Genomic DNA, 21,285 nt, shown 5'->3' with positions numbered 1-21,285 from the left:
TTCGTAAACCAGAGTGACTTTCTTAATGCCCAACTTAACTCTCAGATTAAATCAGCTAAAAACAGTGAGGTTGGGTTCACACCAGCGCGAATTGGATGGGGATTTCCCATTATGAGGGGCTGTGCTGTGCTCATTATGAGGGGCTACCACCATCCCTGTGCTGTGCTCATTGTGAGGGGCTTCCATCATCCCTGTGCTGTGCTCATTGTGAGGGGCTTCCATCATCCCTGTGCTGTGCTCATTATGAGGGGCTCCCCCCATCCCTGTGCTGTGCTCATTATGAGGGGCTCCCCCCATCCCTGTGCTGTGCTCATTATGAGGGGCTCCCACCATCCTTGTGCTGTGCTCATTATGAGGGGCTCCCACCATCCTTGTGCTGTGCTCATTATGAGGGGATCCCACCATCCTTGTGCTGTGCTCATTATGAGGGGCTCCCACCATCCCTGTGCTGTGCTCATTATGAGGGGCTCCCACCATCCTTGTGCTGTGCTCATTATGAGGGGCTCCCACCATCCCTGTGCTGTGCTCATTATGAGGGGCTCCCACCATCCTTGTGCTGTGGTGACTTCCTGGGGTTTTTAACTTTTACGTGCGTTAACTTTTCGTAACAATTACGAATGTTCATTAGGAATTTGGATCTGAAATTCATAAACAAAATTTCATATTTCGTACAAAATTCGGAAGCATAGCAATTCATATTTCGGATCCTCCCGAATGTAGGAATTTACAGAATTTCATACGAAATTTTAGTTTCGTACGAAACTAACCGCACATGTCTCGTGTGAACCCAGCCTCAAGGTTCATCAAAACCAAGGTTGTACAAAGTCTTATGCCGCGTACATGTGGTCGGACTTTCCGTCAGGAAATGTTGGACGTGAGCTTGTTGGCAGACAATCCGACCGTGTGTACGCTCCATCGAACATTTTGCTGTCGGACTTTCCGCCAACAAATGTTGGATGGCAGGTTCTCAATTTTTCCGCCAACAAAATTTTGTTGTCGGACTTTCCGATCGTGTGTACACAAGTCCGTCGCACAAAAGTTCACGCATGCTCAGAAGCAGAAGCGGTCGGTCTTGTAAACTAGCGTTCGTAATGGAGAATTAACATTTGTGATGCGGCAAATTATGAAATCTCCAAATGCAGCGCACAATTCTCTTCTTCTTTAATGGGATAATAATGAAGCTGCTTTGCTGGCGATACTGATGAAGTTATTGCAAATGAATTTTCAAAGGCTTTTTCTTTCTAGTGATATTAAGAATAATAATAATAATAATAGCGCTAAATGAAAAACGCTAAAAGAAAAGCGCAAATCAACACTCACCAAACTTCTAGTAACACAAAATTAGCAAAAGGAGCACAAAGGGTGGCGCAAAAGAGCTGAAAAACCACATAGTACGTCACTACTTTTGTAATTGTTGGCCAACATTTGTGTGACTGTGTGTACGCAAGACAAGTTGGAGCCAACAATCTTCGAACAAAATTCCACGGTTTTGTTGTCAGAAAGTCCGATCGTGTGTACGAGGCATTGTAGTTAACCACTAGCCTACTGGGCACTTAAACCCCCTTCCTGCCCCAGACCAATTTTCAGCTTTCAGCGCTCTCACTCTTTTAATGACAATTGTGCGGTCATGAAACGCTGTACCCAAATGAACTTTTTATCAGTTTTTTCACACAAATACAGCTTTCTTTTGGTGGTATTTAATCACTGTTAGATAAAAAAAATATGTGGCGCTAACTAAAATGTAAAAGTAAATCAAATATCACAAAAATAATGTGACTAAATATTGTAGCTAATGACAATTCTTCAATGTGACATCAAGTGGCTAACAGGATAATAACGTGTAGAAATAACATTCATTCAAGTCCAATAAACCTCATAAAGTGTATAAAAGTGAAAAAATAAAAATAAAAATGGCATAAAGTGAAAAAAAGTCGCATGAATAAAATAGCATAAATAAGTCCAAAAATGTAGAAATACAGTCAGTAAATCCAATAAAACTCATAAAAATGAAGAAAATCACATATTATGAAAAAAATCGCATAAAGTGACAAGTCGCATATAATGGAAAAAATCGCATAAATCACTGTTGTTTTTTTTTTTATTTTTTGCTAAAAAAAAAACGAAAAAAGACCGGAAATTTTGAAAAAAAAACAAAACCTGTTTGAAATCAGGTAATTTTTCTCCTTTATTGATGTGCGCTGATGAGGCTGCACTGATGGGCACTGATAGGCTGCACTGATAGGCACTGATAAGCCACCACTAACGGGCAATGATAGGTGGCACTGATAAGCACTGATAGGTGGCACTGAAGGGCACTAGTAGGTGACACTGATAGGCAGCACTGATCGGTGGCACTGATGGGCATTGATTGGCAGCACTGGTAGGCATTGATAGGTGGCACTAGTGGGCAAACGTAGGTGGCACTGTGAGCACTGGTAGGTAGGCACGGTGGGCACTGGTGTGTACTGATAGATGCACTAGCAGGTGGCACTGGTGGGCACAGATGAGGCAGCCGCGGCTCTCTGTGTGAGGGGCCGATGTCCCTCTGACAGAAGCCGATGATCAGCTTTTTTTTCCCCTCATGCTGACAGTGAGGGAAAAAAAAATACTGATTACCGATCTTCTGTTTACATCACGAGATCAGCTGTCATTGGCTGACAGCTGATCACGTGGTAAGGGGCCGGGAACATAGACTTGGTGATCACAGAGCAGGACACGCAGACAGTGCATACTCGGGAGGGCGTCTATGGATGCCCTCCCGGCAATTAAAGCCCGCGCTGTAGCCGTCTTTCGGCTATAGCGCAGGTGGCAAGAAGTTAATATTCTTTAGAAAGCAGCCACGGCCTGAGTAGAAAAGCCTGTTTCCTGCCAGCATGCTGTAGAAATTGACTTTTTGCTCTTTGTGTGGAAGCAGTGGTCTCTCTGCAGAGGTCTGATTTATTTTGTAAGTAGGAATGGGTTTCTCTACAGTGTTACTATAACTCAAAGCGGCTTTACATTTCGTTTTTTATGTGATAAATGCGACAAAACATTTAAGGAGGCAGTTCGCCCCAAAATTGATATTTCAATAATTGGTTGACCCTAGGTAGTTAAACCATCCGATAGATAGAAGTACCTATCTGGGACTTTATGGATGGGACCTCTGTACTGAGTTCCCAGGTCTTACACCTCCTCTGCTCATTATGAGGGGTTTCCGACCTCTCCTGCGCTGAGCTCCCAGGGTCTGTACACCTGCTGTGCCCATTATTAGGGGTTCCCACCACCCTTGCACTAGGTTCTCAGGTCTGTACACCTGCTCTGAATATTATGAGAGATTCCCACCATCCCTGTGCTGAGTTCCTGGGTCTGCCTACCTGCTGTGCCCATTATGAGGGGTTCCCACCATCCCTGCTGGGTTTGTATTTATTTTATATTTTGGAGAATGTAACAGGAGGAACTAGAACACACAAAGGTGGATGGAAACAGAGTCAGGAATTATGTCAGGAAGAGTTCAACATTGGAGCATACTTTAAGTTCTATAAGAAGTCTGGGGCCCACAACCAATCAGAACCCTTATTCACCTTTAAAGTGTATGTAAACCCAACATTAAACTTCCCTTATTTACTCCCTTTCGCTCTGTTAAATATACTCTGGAATCAGCAAATATTGTCTAAATCCATTCATCGTGTGTATTCTTCTTGAATCTCGTGAGCTGTGTGCATTTCTTCCAGATCTGTGCAGTAATCCAGTGTGAGACTATCCCTCTGTAATAAAGACCGCTCACTGCTGCTCTCTCCCCTTGTGCAGGGGGACTGGTCCTGTCTCCGCCCCCTCCTGTGGTTTTCTGCAGGAAGTCTGAAGTGGGTGGAGCCTGCTGGGCCCCTCCCACGGCTCTGCTCCCTGCACAGGCTGTGTACAGCACAGTGATGATGTCACTGCTAATTTTACAAAGGAATATCTGTGTTTGTAAACATATGTAGCACACAAAGTGGATTTATATCCTTTTTTAAAGAATAGATTTAGGTGTATTTTTTGTTCTCAGGGTTCAGCTGTAAAAGTGTCTTAATAGATCTGATCAATAAATGGAAAAGAATACCTGTTGATTCTGCCAGACATCTTGTGATAAAATGTAGTCTTTAAAACATAGTCTATAAACCTGATCTCATGTACAACAAACAGTAACACTTTAAGACTTATGATCTTACAACAAACCCTAAAATATCATGACCTTTGACATTCACCACATTGTAAAAAATGTTTTTTTTTTTCACAGGTGTGAAAACTTAAAGATGCCCTGTCACTGCAAAAGTAAAAAAAAGAAAGAGAGAGAAAAAAAAAAAAAAAATCCATATAACGCCCCATGAAAAAAATAAGGTATAATATCTCTTCGGAGGGGGAACAGCCATCCAACACATCTGCTCCCCTAATTCACTCTACGGTCAGTTCTATCCATGGCCCTAGGATCACTACAAGACAGGTAATGGCTGGTGGGTGACAGAAGGAAGAAAGAAGGGAAAACAAGAAGGAAGGAAGGGCTGGGGAAAGGAAGAACGGAAGGAAGAAATGAAGGAAGGAAAGAAGCAAGAAAAGAAAAGAAGGAAGAAAGAAGGGAAAAGAAGAAGGAAGAAAGGGCTGAGGAAAGGAAGAACGGAAGGAAGAAATGAAGGAAGGAAAGAAGGAAGAAAAGAAAAGAAGTAAGAAAAGAAGGAAGGGAGGGCTGAGGAAAGGAAGAAAAGAAAAGAAAGGAAGAGAAGAAAGGAAGAAAAGAAAAGAAGGAAGAAAGAAGGGAAAAGAAGAAAGAAGGAAAAGCTGAGGAAAGGAAGAACGGAAGGAAGAAATGAAGGAAGGAAAGAAGGATGAAAAGAAGAAAAGAAGTAAGAAAAGAAGGAAGAAAAGAAAAGCAAAGAAAAAGAAAAGAAAGGAAGAAAAGAAAAGAAGGAAGAAAAGAAGGAAGAAAGAAGGGAAAAGAAGAAGGAAGGAGGGGCTGAGGAAAAGAAGAACAGAAGGAATAAATGAAGGAAGAAAAGAAAAGAAAAGAAGGAAGGGAGGGCTGAGGAAAGGAAGAAAAGAAAAGAAAGGAAGAGAAGAAAGGAAGAAAAGAAAAGAAAGAAGAAAGAAGGGAAAAGAAGAAAGAAGGAAGAGCTGAGGAAAGGAAGAATGGAAGGAAGAAATGAAGGAAGGAAAGAAGGAAGAAAAGAAGAAAAGAAGTAAGAAAAGAAGGAAGAAAAGAAAAGCAAAGAAAAAGAAAACAAAGGAAGAAAAGAAAAGAAGGAAGAAAAGAAAAGCAAAGAAAAGAAAAGGAGGGGGAATTAAATGAGGGAATGAAAGTTAAAGGTAAAGTAGTAAGGAATGAAGGAAGGCTAGGGGAAAGGAGGCAAGGAAGGAAGGAAGGAAGTAAAGAATGAAGGAAAAAGGAAAGAGGGAGGGCAAGGAAGAAGGAAGGAATGTAGATTAGCAAGGAAGAAGGGGAAAGGAGGGCAGAAGGATAAAGTTAGAGGAAAAGAAGGAAGGAAGGATAAGACGATAGGGTAAAAGAAGCAAGGAAAGAAGAAAGAAGGAACACAGGAAAGAAGGAAGGAAGATGGGAAAGAACGAAGGATGGGTTGAGGGAAGGGACGTTATTGGAAAATATTTAAAAGGAAAGGGGAAAGGAGGCAGGGAAGGAAGGACTGAAGTAAAGAAGAAAGAAAGGAGAGAAATGAGGAAGGTTAGCATGGAGGAAGGACAGAGGGAGGGGTGAAAAAAAATATGGATTAAGGGAAGCGAAGTTGGAGAAAAAGAAGGAAGGAAGGAAGGATAGAAGGATAAGGGAAAGGATGGAAGAAGGAAAAAAAATAAAATAAAAAAAAAGGAAAGGAGGAAGGAAGGCTAGCTGGAGAGGAAGGGATGGTAGAGTATAGGTGAGAAGGAAGGAGGGAAAGCATTAAGAAAATAAAGGAGGAGGCAGAGAAGGAAGGACCGAAATAAAGAAGAAAGGAAAGAAGTAAAGAAAGGAGGAAGGAAATAAGGATTGAGGGAAGGAATGTTAAAGAAAAAAAGAAGGAAGGAAAGATAGAAGGATAAGGGGAAGGAAGAAAGGATAAATGGATGGATGTATAAGGGAATAAGGAAAGAAAGGAAAGGAAGACGAGTATGGGAGAGAAGGGGAAGGATAGAAAGGAGAAAAAACAGAAAGGAGGAGGGAGGAAAGAAGGTAAAAGAAGAAAGGCTGGCTCAAAAAAATAGACAAAAAGGTTGTCAGGCACAATATAGAATATACAGACAGATGATAGATAGGGGTGAGTGATTTTATGTCGGGGTTCAGTTTGCGGGGCGATTGTGGAGATCGTCTTAGAGTCCGAAAAATATGAACTTCAATCTAAACCCAGTTGAGGAGATTATTAAATGAAATCGCCACATAAAAGAGAGAGTGAAAACTGATCGCGGTCTTTAGCAGATTCCAGGTGTAAGTAAATCCGGATTTGCGATATCTGCCCCTCCACCACACATGGGACCCGGAGCGAGATATCGGGTTGCCCCTTTTCCATGCAGTGAAATGTTAGCCTTTTCTCACAGTCTGAGTGTGAGAACAAGGCCGAGCCATTCACTGCAAAGAGAACAATCGTCTGACAATGGGAGTGGGGCAACCCCGCCTGGATGACATGTACAGACGCATATACACAGGAGCCGCTGTGTGTAATGCCACCCGTGTGAGCCAACAATAGGCCACTCCTGTGTCACACGGGCCCGGGAGGAAGCCCTGCGGCCATACAAAGCCAGCGTGGTGAGCAAAGAGCACACATTGCAGGACTGCATTCCGGACCGCATTTCTGCCTCCTAAATTCCTTCACCAGGTCACACGCCCCGGAGTTCACCTGGCAATGATCTACCTACACCACCTACCTCCATCATATACACTGATCTACCTACACCACCTACCTCCATTATATACACCGATCTACCTACACCACCTACCTCCATCACATACACAGATCTATCTGCACCACCTACCTCCATCATATACACTGATCTACCTACACCATCTACCTCCATCATATATACTGATCTATCTGCACCACCTACCTCCATTATATACACTAATCTATCTGCACCACCTACCTCCATCATATACTCTGATCTATCTACACCACCTACCTCCATCATATACACTGATCTATCTACACCACCTACCTCCATCATATACACTGATCTATCTACACCACCTACCTCCATCATATACACGGATCTATCTGCACCACCTACCTCCATCATATACACAGATCTATCTACACCACCTACCTTCATCATATACACGGATCTATCTGCACCACCTACCTCCATCATATACACAGATCTATCGGCACCACCTACCTTCATCGTATACACAGATCTATCTGCACCACCTACCTCCATCATATACACGGATCTATCTGCACCACCTACCTCCATCATATATACTGATCTATCTGCACCACCTACCCCCATCATATACACGGATCTATCTGCACCACCTACCTCCATCATATACACGGATCTATCTGCACCACCTACCTCCATCATATACACTGATCTATCTACACCACCTACCTCCATCATATACACTGATCTATCTACACCACCTACCTCCATCATATACACTGATCTATCTATACCACCTACTTCCATCATATACACAGATCTACCTACACCACCTACCTCCATCATATACACAGATCTATCTACACCACCTACCTCCATCATATACAAGGATCTATCTACACCACCTACCTCCATCATATACACTCATCTATCTACACCAACTACATCCATCATATACACTGATCTATCTGCACCACCTACTTCCATTATATACACGGATCTATCTACATCACCTACCTCCATCATATACACTGATCTATCTGCACCATCTACCTCCATCATATACACTGATCTATCTGCACCATCTACCTCCATCATATACACTGATCTATCTGCACCACTATACAGAGCACACTGAACTTTAATACCAGTCCCTGTGATGGCAGATAATTAAATGTCATCCTATTAGCACAGTCATACCAGGATGTACAATCTATAGGGCCAGTCTGGGTGGAATGAACTTCAAGAATACTTTTCTGGACCGTGGGAAGTGGAGCAAAACCACTAGAAGAATTTACCAATACTATGTGGATAATATAAGAAAGAAAGGATGGATATAAGGAAGGAATGAACGATTGAGGGAAGCAAGGAAGAATGGATGGATAGAGGAGAGGAAGGAGGATAGATAGAGGGAGAAAAAGAAGAAAGGAAAGGAGGATAAACAGAAGGGTAGAGACAAGTAAAATGAAATGCAAGGAAGAGTAGAGAAAAGGAGGGAAGGCAGGATAGCGGGAAGAAATAAATGAAGGAAGGAGAGAGGAAAGGAGGGAAGAAAAGAAGGAAGGCAGGAAGGAAGGTTTAAGGATAGTAAAAGAAGGAAGGAGAGAATAAAAGGAAAAGGAGAGAGGAAGGAAGGATAGAGAGGAAGGGAGGGAAGGAAGGATGAAGGCAAGGGTGATGAAGGAAAAAGGGAAGGATGTAGAAATTAAGGAAAGATAGAGGAAAGGAGGGAAGAAAAGAAGGAAGGAAGAAAGGAAGGAAGGCAGGAGGGAAGGAAGGATAGTGAGAGAAGGAAGGAAAGAATGAAGGAGGGAAAGAAAGACAGAAAAAGGATAGAGGAAGGAAGGAAGGAAGGAAGGAAGGAAGGAAGGAAGGAAGGAAGGAAGGAAGGAAGGAAGGAAGGAAGGAAGGAAGGAAGGAAGGAAGGAAGGAAGGAAGGAAGGAAGGAAGGAAGGAGGTAAAAAAGAAAGGAATGTTTAGAAGGAAGGGAGGAGAGAAGAGAGAAGGGGAAAGGAAGGGAGGTAAGAAAGAGAGAGGAAAGGAGGTTAGCAAGAAAGGAAGAGAGAATGAAAGGATGGATAAAAGAAAGGAAGGAGGATAGAGGGAGAGAAGAAGTCAGGATGGGCAATTGGACTGAAGATTAAAGGAAAGCAAAACTGAAAGAAAGGAGGGTCAGAAGGCAGGATAAAGGAAAGGAGAGAAGGAAAGAAGAAAGGCAGGAGTGAAGGAAGGATAGAGGAAAGGACAGGAGAAAAGGGAAGGCAGGAAGGAAGGATGGAGGCGATTATGGGAAGAAGGAAGGAGAGAAGGAAGAAGGGAAAGAAGGAATAAAGGACAGTAAAAAGGACAGACCAAAAGAGGGAGAGGTGGAAGGAAATAGGAAAGGAGGTAAAAAAGAAACGAATGAGAGGTAGGAAGGGAAAAAGGGGGAAAGAAGGAATGTAGGTAAGAAGGAAAGAGAAAAGGAGGGAAGCAAGAAAGTAAGAATGGATAGAAGAAAGCAAGGAGGATAGACAGAGGGAGAAAAGGAAGACAGAATGGAATGTTGGACAGAAGGTTAAGGAGAGCAAGATGGAAAAGAAGGAAGAATAGATGAAAGGAGGACAGGAATGAAGGAAGGATAGAAGATAGTACGGAAAGAAGGAAGGCTAGAATGATGAAGGGTTAGATGGAAGGAAGGACAGAAGAAAATCTAGAGGAAAGGAGGGACGGATAGAAGGAAGTATAAAGGGAAAAATGGAAGGGGGAAGAGAGATGAAAGGAGGTAAAAAAAGGAAGAAATTAGGGAAAGGAAGGATAGAGAAAAGGAGGGAAACAAGAAAGGAAGAGAGAGGGGGGGAAGGAATGGAGATAAGAAAGGAAGAAATAATGGAAAAATACAGAACGACAGATAGTTAACATGGGGGGGGGTTCTGTAGTCCTGACACTTCCTGATAACCAGTGGCGGCTGGTGGAAGTTTTATTTTGGGGGGCGTCAAACAGTATGCCCCCCCCCCAGTCGGTTGGTAGCACTTAGCCCATCCCTGGCTTCTTCCCCTGCTCAGCGGCGGCGGCCTTTTGTTCTCCCGCTCTCCATGGGTCATAATGGCGGCGGCAGCAGCTTCTGTTTCTTTCCTTCTCCTCAGCGGCCAATCGTGAGTCTTCTCTTTTCGGCTAATTGGAAAACGGGTCACACACCCGCTGCTGGTTGGCCGGATTGAGGATCAGTGTTTCAACAGCGAATTTTCGCTGTTGTAACACACCTGGGTGTGCTCTGGTCGCAGTGCTCTGCGACCCGAGCCCACCCTATTTTGAAGCCTATTAGAGCCTCTGGCTCTAATCACGTGCTTCAAAAAAGAACCCTGGCCGCTGTAATTCATGCGCCCGGTGCCCTCAAAGGGGCCGGACGCATGAATAGGGGGTGACAGTGGTGGCCATGGATAGATTCATGCTATGCATGAATCTATCCGTTGCATATAGGGGGTGACCTGAAGAGAGGGGGCGGCGCCCGGGCGCCCCTAATGGACGGACCGCTGCTGCTGATAACATTGCCTGAGATCATCAGAGTGCACAGGACAACATGATTTCTGGCAGGATCAACAGGTATTAGTAATGGTATGTGTCAATGGTTTATTTAATAGATGAAAAAGGAGCAAATAAGAGAAGGTCACTGTTGGGGTTACATACCTTTTTGAGTTCGCAGAGATCATTTTTTTTTTCTTTATTCAGTTGAACTTTGTAGTCTTTGAAGCGTGAACAAAGCAAAATATCAGCTCGTCAGGAATGCGTTTTGTCAATTGTAAACAAAAGAGGAAGGAAATGAGCTTTGCTTGAAATAAAAACCACCCAGATCTCTGTGTACATGCCGGGGGCCCATTCACCCAAAACACAGATGCTCCTTTCACAGCTGCCATAAAACATTCTGTCCTGGGAAGATCAGGGGCCACTAACAAGGGCCCCCCTGTGTAATATAGACATATGTCCGCTATGCCTACATGGATACAGGGGGAAAAAATAATAACCAGAAGAGAGTCTACACATCAGTCAAATGTAAATCTGGGGTTAAAAAAAGATTAAAGACATCACTAAGTACCTAAAATCCCGAAACGATGTAGCACCCTCCTAGGTAGGTGCTAGAAGAGAGTAGAGTTTCTGGGTCTTTCTGCTTACCAGGAAGACTGCCAGCTAAATTCAGATGCTCTCTGCCTACCAGGGAGCAGGGATCCATTGGTAGGGTCTGCTCATGGTGCTCAGATGCTGCTCATGCTGTCTGAATGTTTCACACTGGTCCAAAAGGACGGGACATATTGAACTATGGGAGGAAACCTGACATGTGAGAGCATAGACGTAGTTACAGCCCTGGCCATTGGCAGAGGAAAGTGCCCCAATGCATGATGGGTGACTGTATATATGCTCGGGGTCTTCAGCTGGAGAGCGGGGTCCTGAAGGGAGGGGGCGGCTGCCAATGCGGCCCCAGGTGGTCGACCTGAGGGCCTGAATCCGAGATAAAGCTGCAACCCAGATGTCCTGCAAAGCTGACTGGAAGGGGGACACACCAGGAAGGATCGGTTTCTGCCTACTGTCAGTACAGATCTGTCTCACGGGGCCCGTCCTGTGAGGGCCATCCCTTCAGCTAGTAGAGTCGGTGGACCCATACCTCCCAACTTTTGGAGATGGGAATGAGGGACACCTAGCAGCAAAAGTATGCAAGCATATCACACACCCCTTGCCACGCCCCCTTAAAGGAGAATTGTACAAAAAAAAACAAGATTGGTTAAACCCACAAGTGCTTTTTTTTTTTACCACTTCTATTCCTTTATATTGGCTTTTGGAATTTACAAATGCAGCAATTTAGAAATCAGATGAAAGGTTTAGCTCTGGAAAACACTTTTTGATAGATAAAAAGTGCATTTTATATACATCTATATAGATCAGACCAAAATGAGGGACAAATGAGGAGGAATGAGGGACAGAGGGACATTGCTCAAAATTAGGGACAATCGCTCGAAATCAGGGACAGTTGGGAGCAATAGTGGACCGGTGTCAGCCAAAGGGGATGCTAGTGAGTGTCCTGAGGATAAAACAGTTTCATCAAGTCTGCTGCCGGAGCAAACAAAGGACTTATTTCTTCCATATGAGTGCAGTATGGTCAGGACCGGATTTGCCACAAGGCCACCGAGGCCAGGCCTCGGGGTGGCAGTGGTGCAGGGGCGGCGCCGCACCTGCGGTGACTTCGCTGCCACCCCCCCTTTCAGGCTGCCTGTTAAAGTCGATTAAGGGCACCGGTGCCCTTAGAAAAGATGGCCGCGAGCCGCCCACTACTGCGCATGCGCTGTTCCGAAACCGGCTGGGCTCAGGAAAGCTCGTACGTGCTCGGCTGGGCGGCGCATGCGCAGTAGCGAGATTGCGCTGCCCGGCGCCATTTTTGAAAAGATCGAGAAGTAATGTCAGCATTACTGTTCCACCCTCCTCCATCTGGTGGCAGCCAGGCAGCGTGGCAAGTGACATCAACATCTGGTGGCAGCCAGGCAGCGTGGCAAGTGACATCTCCATCTGGTGGCAGCGTGGCAAGTGACATCTCCATCTGGTGGCAGGCAGGCAGTGTGGCAAGTGACATCTCCATCTGGTGGCAGCGTGGCAAGTGACATCCCCATCTGGTGGCAGTGTGGCAAGTGACATCTCCATCTGGTGGCAGGCAGTGTGGCAAGTGACATCTCCATCTGGTGGCAACGTGGCAAATGACATCTCCATCTGGTGGCAGCATGGCAAGTGACATCCCCATCTGGTGGCAGTGTGGCAAGTGACATCTCCATCTGGTGGCAGCCAGGCAGTGTGGCAAGTGACATCTCCATCTGGTGGCAAGCAGGCAGTGTGGCAAGTGACATTTCCATCTGGTGGCAGGCAGCGTGGCAAGTGACATCTCGATCTGGTGGTAGGCAGCGTGGCAAGTGACATCTCCATCTGGTGGCAGCATGGCAAGTGACATCCCCATCTGGTGGCAGGCGGCGTGGCTAGTGACATCTCCATCTGGTGGCAGCGTGGCAAGTGACATCTCCATCTGGTGGCAGACATAGTGGCAAGTGACATCTCCATCTGGTGGCAGACATAGTGGCAAGTGACATCCCCATCTGGTGGCAGGCATAGTGGCAAGTGACATGCTCAGGGCTCCCAATGATTCTGCATTATTTAATTGATCTATTGTAGCAGTCATCGATAAAGGACAAGAATGGTGGTGTGTGTGTGTGTGGGGGGGGGCGGCATTGAAGGACCCGGCCTTGGGGCGGCAAAGGGAGTAAGTCCGGGCCTGAGTATGGTATAGCGGAGAGTCTGCTACCACATTTAACCTGGTGAGGTGAGAGTTGTCCTCATCTGTAAATAGTTCCAGTTGGAGTATTACACCATTCCCTTCTACCATCCAAGTTCCAACAATAAATACCAAAACAAAAAAAAAACATACTCCCTGGATTAATTATTGGATAATTAAGTAGTAACTGGCAGCAAGATAATCAGGGGGAAGCCCAGGGAAGTCTACACACAGCAATCTCAACGGGGCAATGCTACAATGACTTCTGGGGACATCATATTATACAATATAATAATAATAACAATAATAATAATAATAATAATAATAATAATAATAGTTATAACCTGTATTTACATTTTAAATGAAATACTGTATTTTACATATGTAGCAAAATTATTTGAATAGATATACCATATGTATGTGAATGTGTGTGTTTTTTTTATTTGCCTTCTCTGGTTCCTCCCTCTCCCCTAATTTTTTTCATTTTCATTACATAGCTTATTTTAGACTCCAGTGATGTCATCAAGGGGCCTCTGTGCTTCTCAAAATGTTGCAGAACTACAAGTCCCATGAGGCATAGCAAGACTGACAGCCACAAACATGACACCCAGAGGCAGAGGCATGATGGGACTTGTAGTTTCGCAACAGTTGGAGGTCCGCTAATTGCGTATCCCTACTCTATGCGATGCAAGCAGATCGTGGCTGGTGGGAGGGGCCGGCAGGGAGCTCTACATAGCTTCCTGAAAACATCACAGCCCCCTCCCTCTGTACTCCCCTCAGAACCCCTCACTTCTGATGTAAGCAGTGGGCTGGCTCTTGGGAGGAGTTATACAAAGTGGCTTAATCTGTATGGAGGAGTGGGCGTTCCTAGACTGACGATATCTGCATGCAGACCTGGCTCTTGGGGGGAGTTATGCAAATATCAAACTGCCTTGATGGGTGGATGTCAGTCTGATGGAGTTGGCATTCCTCTCCTGTACTGAAATTGATTACTTTGATTTCACTGCACACTGTGGGCTTCTAACAGTGTGCAATAGAAGGTACAGTGAGTCAGACAGCCCGACTCTCCCTGGCCTGCTCCTTTCATTCATTGGATTTAAAACATTTCATTAATGGAGACTCAGCATCACAAGGAGGCGTTACCTTGGGGGGTCATGCAAATGCCATCTGTCTAGGAAAGCCTACTCCTCTATACTGACACTTTGCATAACTCCTCCCAAGAACCAGCCCACTGCTTGCATCAGGACTGAGGACTCTTGAAAGGAGTACTGAGGCAGGGTGCTGTGATGTTATATAGGAAACTATGTACAGATCCCTGCCGGCCCCTCCCACCAGCCATGATCTGCCTGATTTTCAGAGAGAAGCACAAACACCCAGGGATGACATAACTGGGTCTAAAATAATGCATGGTTCCCCTAATTGGCTTTCCTGAAGGGTCTTCCATATAATTTGCAGTGCTTTAATACATTTTCAAAGTTCCACTCACATATCTGACATTCAAAACAAGCATGTAGACAGGCATTGGATCACCAAAATGGCCAATGATCGGCTGCGCATACGTGGTAGCGTGTGTATGTGGCTCCTCCCTACGCGTTTCATCGCATCTGACGTCATCAGGGGCATAATTAATATTGTGGAATGTATGTTCTTTGCTCAAGAACATGATTATTTTATTAAGATGTTATGGGTAAAGTTCAGGTTTAAATAGCTCCTGTTGGTCCTTAAGAAGCGGGAGTACCCGCGAAACACATAGACCTACCTCAAAGATTTATAACAGGAAGGTGACACTGACTGTAATCTCATTTGTACATACTCTATGTGTATTTTAATTGACGATTTGCTATTTTAATATGTAAAATTGAAATAAAATGTGTATGTTTTTATAACTTTGGTTTTATTGTCTCAAGTGAATCTAAAGTCCCCACGCCCTTTACCACTTTCTGTTCTACTATATTTATGGGATGATACCCTGGTAGACCACATTGATACTATAGTAATACACTCCTCCCTACTCTAACTACCAATTGACTTTGGGTCTAAAATAAGGTTTGGAATTTAAAAATGTCATTAACATGTTGACGAGAGGGTAAAAGGGGAAATCAGGGAAGGAAACATTTAAGTAGATTAAACTTTAGCTTTAACCTTTAAAACGGTTTTGCACTTTTTGTTGGTTTCGGAATCGGAGAATGTGCTTTCTGTTTTCTAAGTCGCTACGCCCAGAGACATCCCGGAGTTCCGGCAGCCAGGATGTTTATGGTCCCAGCGTGTTATGAAGATTAGAACCTTCTCTGATCTTTTATTTACCATTAAAACTCCATCTGAAATGTTATCGGCGGTCCATCTGTTTGCGTTGTGTGAGAAAACATGGCGTGTGTACACTTCCGCTATTTACAGGCTCCAGTGTTGTATGTCCAAACACGGGACGGTTTAAAGTAAACACGGCCTTTTCAAAAAATGTCCTATTTAATATTTTTGCGGTAATGACACAAACAGAAAGGGAGAGATCAAACAGATAAAAATAGACCGGTGTGCCGTGACTCAGGCCTAAAGCAAATGTTAGGCTATACAGGGACACAGTTTGCTGGTTTCCAGAAGCAAAGTTAAAGAAATTTTCTGCATTTACAAGGACGCTCACATTTTATTAACTTCATGTTGTAGTTGAGTGATCACATGACCTAGCAGAGCCTGATTATTCACAAGGCAACCTAGGAAATAGCTGATGGCATGGCATGGCAGTGGTTGAGTGATCCCATGACCTAGCAAAGCCAGAAGCCTAAGCCTAAGCTTAAAAGGTTGAGTGGAGCTTTTTCTGCATTTACAGGCACACTCCCATTTTTTTAACCCATGTCATGGTTGAGTGATCACATGACCTAGCAGTTCCCGATCATTCACAAGGCAACCTAGGAAATAGCTGAGGGTGTGACATGGCAGTGGTTGAGTGATCACATGGCCTAGCAAACCCAGAAGCCTAGGCAGAAGCTTAAAAGGTTAAGTTCAGCTTTTCCTGCATTTACAGGCACGCTAATTTTTTTCAACCCATGTCATAGTTGAGTGGTTGCATTACCTAGCAGAGCCCCATCATTCAAAAAGCAACCTAGGCAGGAGCCAATGGAATGGCAGTGGTTGAATAATCCAATGACCTAGCAAAGCCAGTTCATCCACAAGGAAGCCTAGGCAAGAGTTTAGGGCATGGCAGTGGTTGACTAATCTCATGACCTAGCAAAGCCAGATCATCCTCAAGGAAGACTAGGCAAGAGCTTAGGGCATGGCATGGCAGTGGTTGACTAATCCCATGACCTAGCAAAGCCAGATCATCCACAAGGAAGCCCAGGAAGGAGCTTAAAGGCTATGTTCACCATGTCCTCCATGTACAGGGACGCTTCCATTTTGTTCAACTCATGTCGTAGTTGAGGGCTTCACATGACCCAGCAGAGTTAGATCATTTACAAGACAACCTAAGTAGGACTCTGTGGCCTGGCAGTAGTTGAGTGATCACATGACCTAGCAGAGCCCCATCATTCACAAGGAAAATTAGGTAAGAGCCAATGGCATGGCATGGCAGTGGTAGAGTGATCCCATGACCCAGCAAAGGCAGAAGCTTAAAGGTTAAAGTTCAGCTTTTCCTGCATTTACAGGCCCATTTTTATAAACCCAAGTCATGGTTGAGTAATCACATGACCTATCAGAGCCTGCTCATTCACAAGGAAACCTAAGCAGGAATTTTTGGCCTAGCGTGGCAGTGGTTGAGTGATTGCATTACCTAGCAGAGCCCCATCATTCACAAGGCAACCTAGGCAGGAGCCAATTGCATGGCATTGCAGTGGTTGACTAATCCCATGACCTAGCAAAGCCAGATCATCCACAAGGAAGCCTAGGCAGGAGTTTATGGCATGGCATGGCAGTGGTTGACTAATCCCATAGCCTAGCAAAGCCAGATCATCCACAAGGAAGCCTAGACAGGAGCTTATGGCATGGCAGTGGTTGATTAATCCCATGACCCAGCAAAGCTAGATCATCCACAAGGAAGCCTAGGCAGGAACTTATGGCATGGCATGGCAGCGGTTAACTAATCCCAAGACCTAGCAAAGCCAGATCATCCACAAGGAAGAGCTTAAAGGCTATGTTCACCTTGTCCTCCATTTACACGGATGCTCCCATTTTTTTCAACTCATGTCGTATTTGAGTGATCACATGACCTAGCAGAGCCTGCTCATTCACAAACAAATCTAGGCAGGACCCTATGGCTTGGTGTAGCAGCGGCTGAGTGATTGCATGACCCAACAGAGTTGGATCATTTACAAGACAACCTAAGTAGAAGCCTATGGCTTGGCCTGGCATTAGCTGAGCTAACACATGATCTAGCAGAGCCCAATCATTCACAAGGCAACCTACTGTAGGTAGCAGCCAATGGCATGGCAGTGGTTGAGTGATCCCATGATCAAACAAAGCCAGAATATCCGCAAGAAGCCTAAGCAGGAGCCTAAAAGCTAAGTTCACCATTTCCTGCATCTATAGGTACGTTCACATTTTTTTCAACCTTTGTCATAGTTATCACATGACCTAGCAGAGTTGGATCATTCATAAGGCAACCTAGGCAGGCTGAGTGAATACGTGACATAGCAGAGCTCCATTATTCACAAGGCAACCTAGTAAACAGCTGATGGCATGCCATACTTCCAGCTTTACATGAGTGAAGAACATTTTAGATGAACCTAGCCTTTAGGGCTGGATTTGCAGTGGTTGAATAATCTCTTGATTTAGCAGAGCAGGATCATCCACAAGGCAACCTAAGCAGGAGCCTAGGGCCTGGTATTACAGTGGCTGAGTGATCACATAACCTAAAAAGTGCCAGATCATCCACAAAGCAACCAAAGCAGGAGCCTAAGGCCAAGTGTGGCAGTGACTGAGTGATCACATAACCAAGCAGAGCGAAACCATTTACAAGGCAATATAGGCAGGAGCTTAAAACCTGGCGTGGGAGTGGTTGAATGGTCAAATGATCTAAAAAAAGCCATATCATGAACTTAAAAGCTAAGTTCACCATTTCCTGCATCTATAGGTATGCTCACATTTTTTTTAACCTTTGTTATAGTTGAGTTATCACATGACCTAGCAGAGTTGGATCATTCACAAGGCAACCTAGGCAGGTTGAGTGAATACGTGACATAGCAGAGCTCCATTATTCACAAGGCAACCTAGGAAAGAGCTGATGGCATGGCATACTTCCAGCTTTACAGAAGTGAAGAAAATTTTAGATGAACCTAGCCTTTAGGGCCTGGATTTGCAGTGGTTGAATAATCTCTTGATTTAGCAGAGCAGGATCATCCACAAGGCAACCTAAGCAGGAGCCTAGGGCCTGGTATTACAGTGGCTGAGTGATCACATAACCTAAAAAGTGCCAGATCATCCACAAAGCAACCAAAGCAGGAGCCTAAGGCCAAGTGTGGCAGTGACTGAGTGATCACATAACCAAGTAGAGCGAAACCATTTACAAGGCAATATAGGCAGGAGCTTAAAACCTGGCGTGGGAGTGGTTGAATGGTCACATGATCTAGAAAAGCCAGATCATCCACAAAGCAACCGAGGCTAAAGCCTAAGGTCTGATGTGGCAGTGGCCTTGTGATCATATGACCTAGCAGAGTCAAATCATCTACAAGGCAACCTAAGCAGGAGCCTAAGGCTTCTCAAGGTAGAGGTTGACTAATCACCTATTAGTATAGGCAGTTGATGAGAGACCCCCATTGCCTCTTCCATTCCATATAAGTCAGAAAAAGTTCAGCTCAGGAAGCAAAGGGAAATCTTGCCAACAAATACACAGATGGCAATGAAAAGCCAACAGAGGCTCTGACCCATCTCATCGCTGTCCAAAACAAAATGCTGTGGTGACCTCTCGCGGTAGAAGGGTTTCTCCCTCAAGGCCTCCAGTGATCAACAGTGGGGAGCAGAGGGTGAATGGACACTGGCTCTCTTGTGACCATGATTTTAAGGGGGAGGCTCCCAGGGGACCCTAATTTTAAGGGGGAGGCTCTCTGGGGACCCTGATTTTAAGGGGGAGGCTCTCTGGGGACCCTGATTTTAAGGGGGAGGCTCTCTGGGGACCCTGATTTTAAGGGGGAGGCTCTCTGGGGACCCAGATGTAAGGAGGAGGCTCTCTGGGGACCCTGATGTAAGTGGGGTCTCTCTAGGGACCCTGCTGTAAGTTGGGGCTCTCTGGGGAACCTGATGTAACTGGGGGCTCTCTGGGGACCCTGATGTAAGTGGGGGCTCTCTGGGGACCCTGATGTAAGTGGGGGCTCTCTGGGGACCCTGATGTAAGTGGGGGCTCTCTGGGGATATATACACACACGTATATTACTGTATATACATGTGTATGCCTGCCCAGGCGTATGACTTTCTTTACTACTCTGCTATGGGCTCTAGCCCCAGATCTTTTGTAGACCTAGCAATGCCCCTGGATCTGAGATACCCATTACACTCCTGGTAGGCATAGCCATAGACAATACCATCTTTGATCATTCTCAATCTGTGAGAGAGAATTTCATGATTGATAGGGAGTTTTAGCTGATAAACTCTCATATGCTATATTTCCACCACAAGTAAAATGTAGACACCAGGGGGAAAGGGGGGGGGTCATTTATAGTGAGTGACAGCCTAAAAACCTGCATCCTGTATGGGTAGGAAGTAGCAATTTACATATATCACAGTGCATTTACTTACCAGCTGCATAATGCCAAAATAAGACATTAAGTATCCAGCCGTCGCCGCATTAAGACCAAAGAAGTCAACGGAAATGATAGGAAACATGAGCATGAAGACACCTGCAGACACAAAGTACAATAAATGGAGGTCTCTATTTCAAGTACAAACAGACAATATAGCACTTCAACCATGATTTCGAGCTTACACAAGGTATGCCTCCCTGCCCCCACATGACAATGCTGGGTACCTGAGAAGCCAATTACCAAGCACCAGAGCTGTCATGTGAAATGATAAGGAGCTGAGTCACATGCTTACCCCACGTGGCCAAGAAGAGCAGCAGGGGAGCGAATAGAAGTATGCACCACTGAAGTCGGAAGAAGACCCCGGAGCTGTCTAATAAATTACTTTAAAAACCTGTGTAGTGTGTTTTTTTATTTACACTTTTTCCCTAGGTGAATGGGTAGGGGTACGATGTACCCTATACTCATTCACATAGGGTGGGGGGCCGGATCTGGGGACCCCCTTATTAAAGGGGGCTCCTGGATTCCGATAAGCCCCTCTCCCAAAGCACCCCCCCCCCCATGTTGAGGGCATGCGGCCTGGTACGGTTCCGGGGGGGGGCGCTCGCTCTTCCCCACCCCCTTTCCTTACCGGCCGGGCTGCGTGCTCCGATAAGGGTCTGGTATGGATTTTGGGGGGACCCCCATGCCGGTTTTTCGGCGTAGGGGTTTCCCCTTAAAATCCATACCAGATCTAAGGGCCTGATATGCCCCGCGACGGAGCTCGAGAGGGGTCAATCTCGCTGATAAAAGCAGCAAGATTTACTTCCTTTTCTAGTCCCGTCGTACCCGAGTTACGTTCAAAATGAATGGACTTGTTCGTGTGTGGGCAAGTCCGTTTATTCAGAAAGTCCGTCGTAACTCCGTCGGGAAGACCGGCGGACATAGTCTGCCAGAAAGTCTGGTCGTGTGTAGGCAAGTCCGTTCGCAAAAAAAAGTCAGTCGGAAGTCTGTCAAAGGTCCGTCGGAAAGTCCGTCGGACCAGTCCGGTCGGAAAGTCCGCCCGTGTGTACGCCCCATAACTGACACTTTTTGGGGACCAGTGACACTAATACAGTGAACAGTGCTAAATAATAAAAATATACACTGTCACTGTACTAATGACACTGGCTGGGAATGGGTTAACATCAGGGGCCATCAAAGGTTTAACTGTGTGCCTGACCAGTGTTTTTCTAATCTGTATGGGAGGTGCTTTTACTAGGGGAAGACATGGATCCTAGTCCCTGCTTTGCAGAGACAAAGGATCCATGCCTTCCCTCCTGTCAGATAGGCAGATTGCAGTTCTGTCTCTGTGGCTGAGGATCGGCGGGTGCCGGCGGACATTGAGTCTGCGGTACACACTGAGCGTAATCACAGCAGGAGTGCGGTGCCAGCGGCGCACGTTCGGGCCCCCTTCCCTGGAAGTGCAGGATCACGTATATATGCATG

The 21,285-nt window shown here is 45.3% G+C and overlaps 1 protein-coding gene across 1 annotated transcript in view; it reads right to left on the bottom strand.

Annotated features, from left to right (window-relative positions):
- The window catches only part of SLC67A1 (solute carrier family 67 member 1), a 96,096-nt gene that overhangs the window by 12,680 nt on the left and 62,131 nt on the right, over positions 1-21,285 (bottom strand). The window contains exon 7 of the mRNA XM_073604142.1: positions 19,817-19,917. Coding sequence (XP_073460243.1) covers positions 19,817-19,917 — 101 coding nt within the window. The remainder of the gene's footprint in view (positions 1-19,816; positions 19,918-21,285) is intronic.

Source organism: Aquarana catesbeiana, linkage group LG11 (assembly GCF_042186555.1).
Source record: "Aquarana catesbeiana isolate 2022-GZ linkage group LG11, ASM4218655v1, whole genome shotgun sequence".
Taxonomy (NCBI): Eukaryota; Metazoa; Chordata; class Amphibia; order Anura; family Ranidae; genus Aquarana; species Aquarana catesbeiana.
The sequence above is the reverse complement of the archived record's forward strand: the minus strand, read 5'-3'. Positions and strand labels throughout refer to the sequence as shown.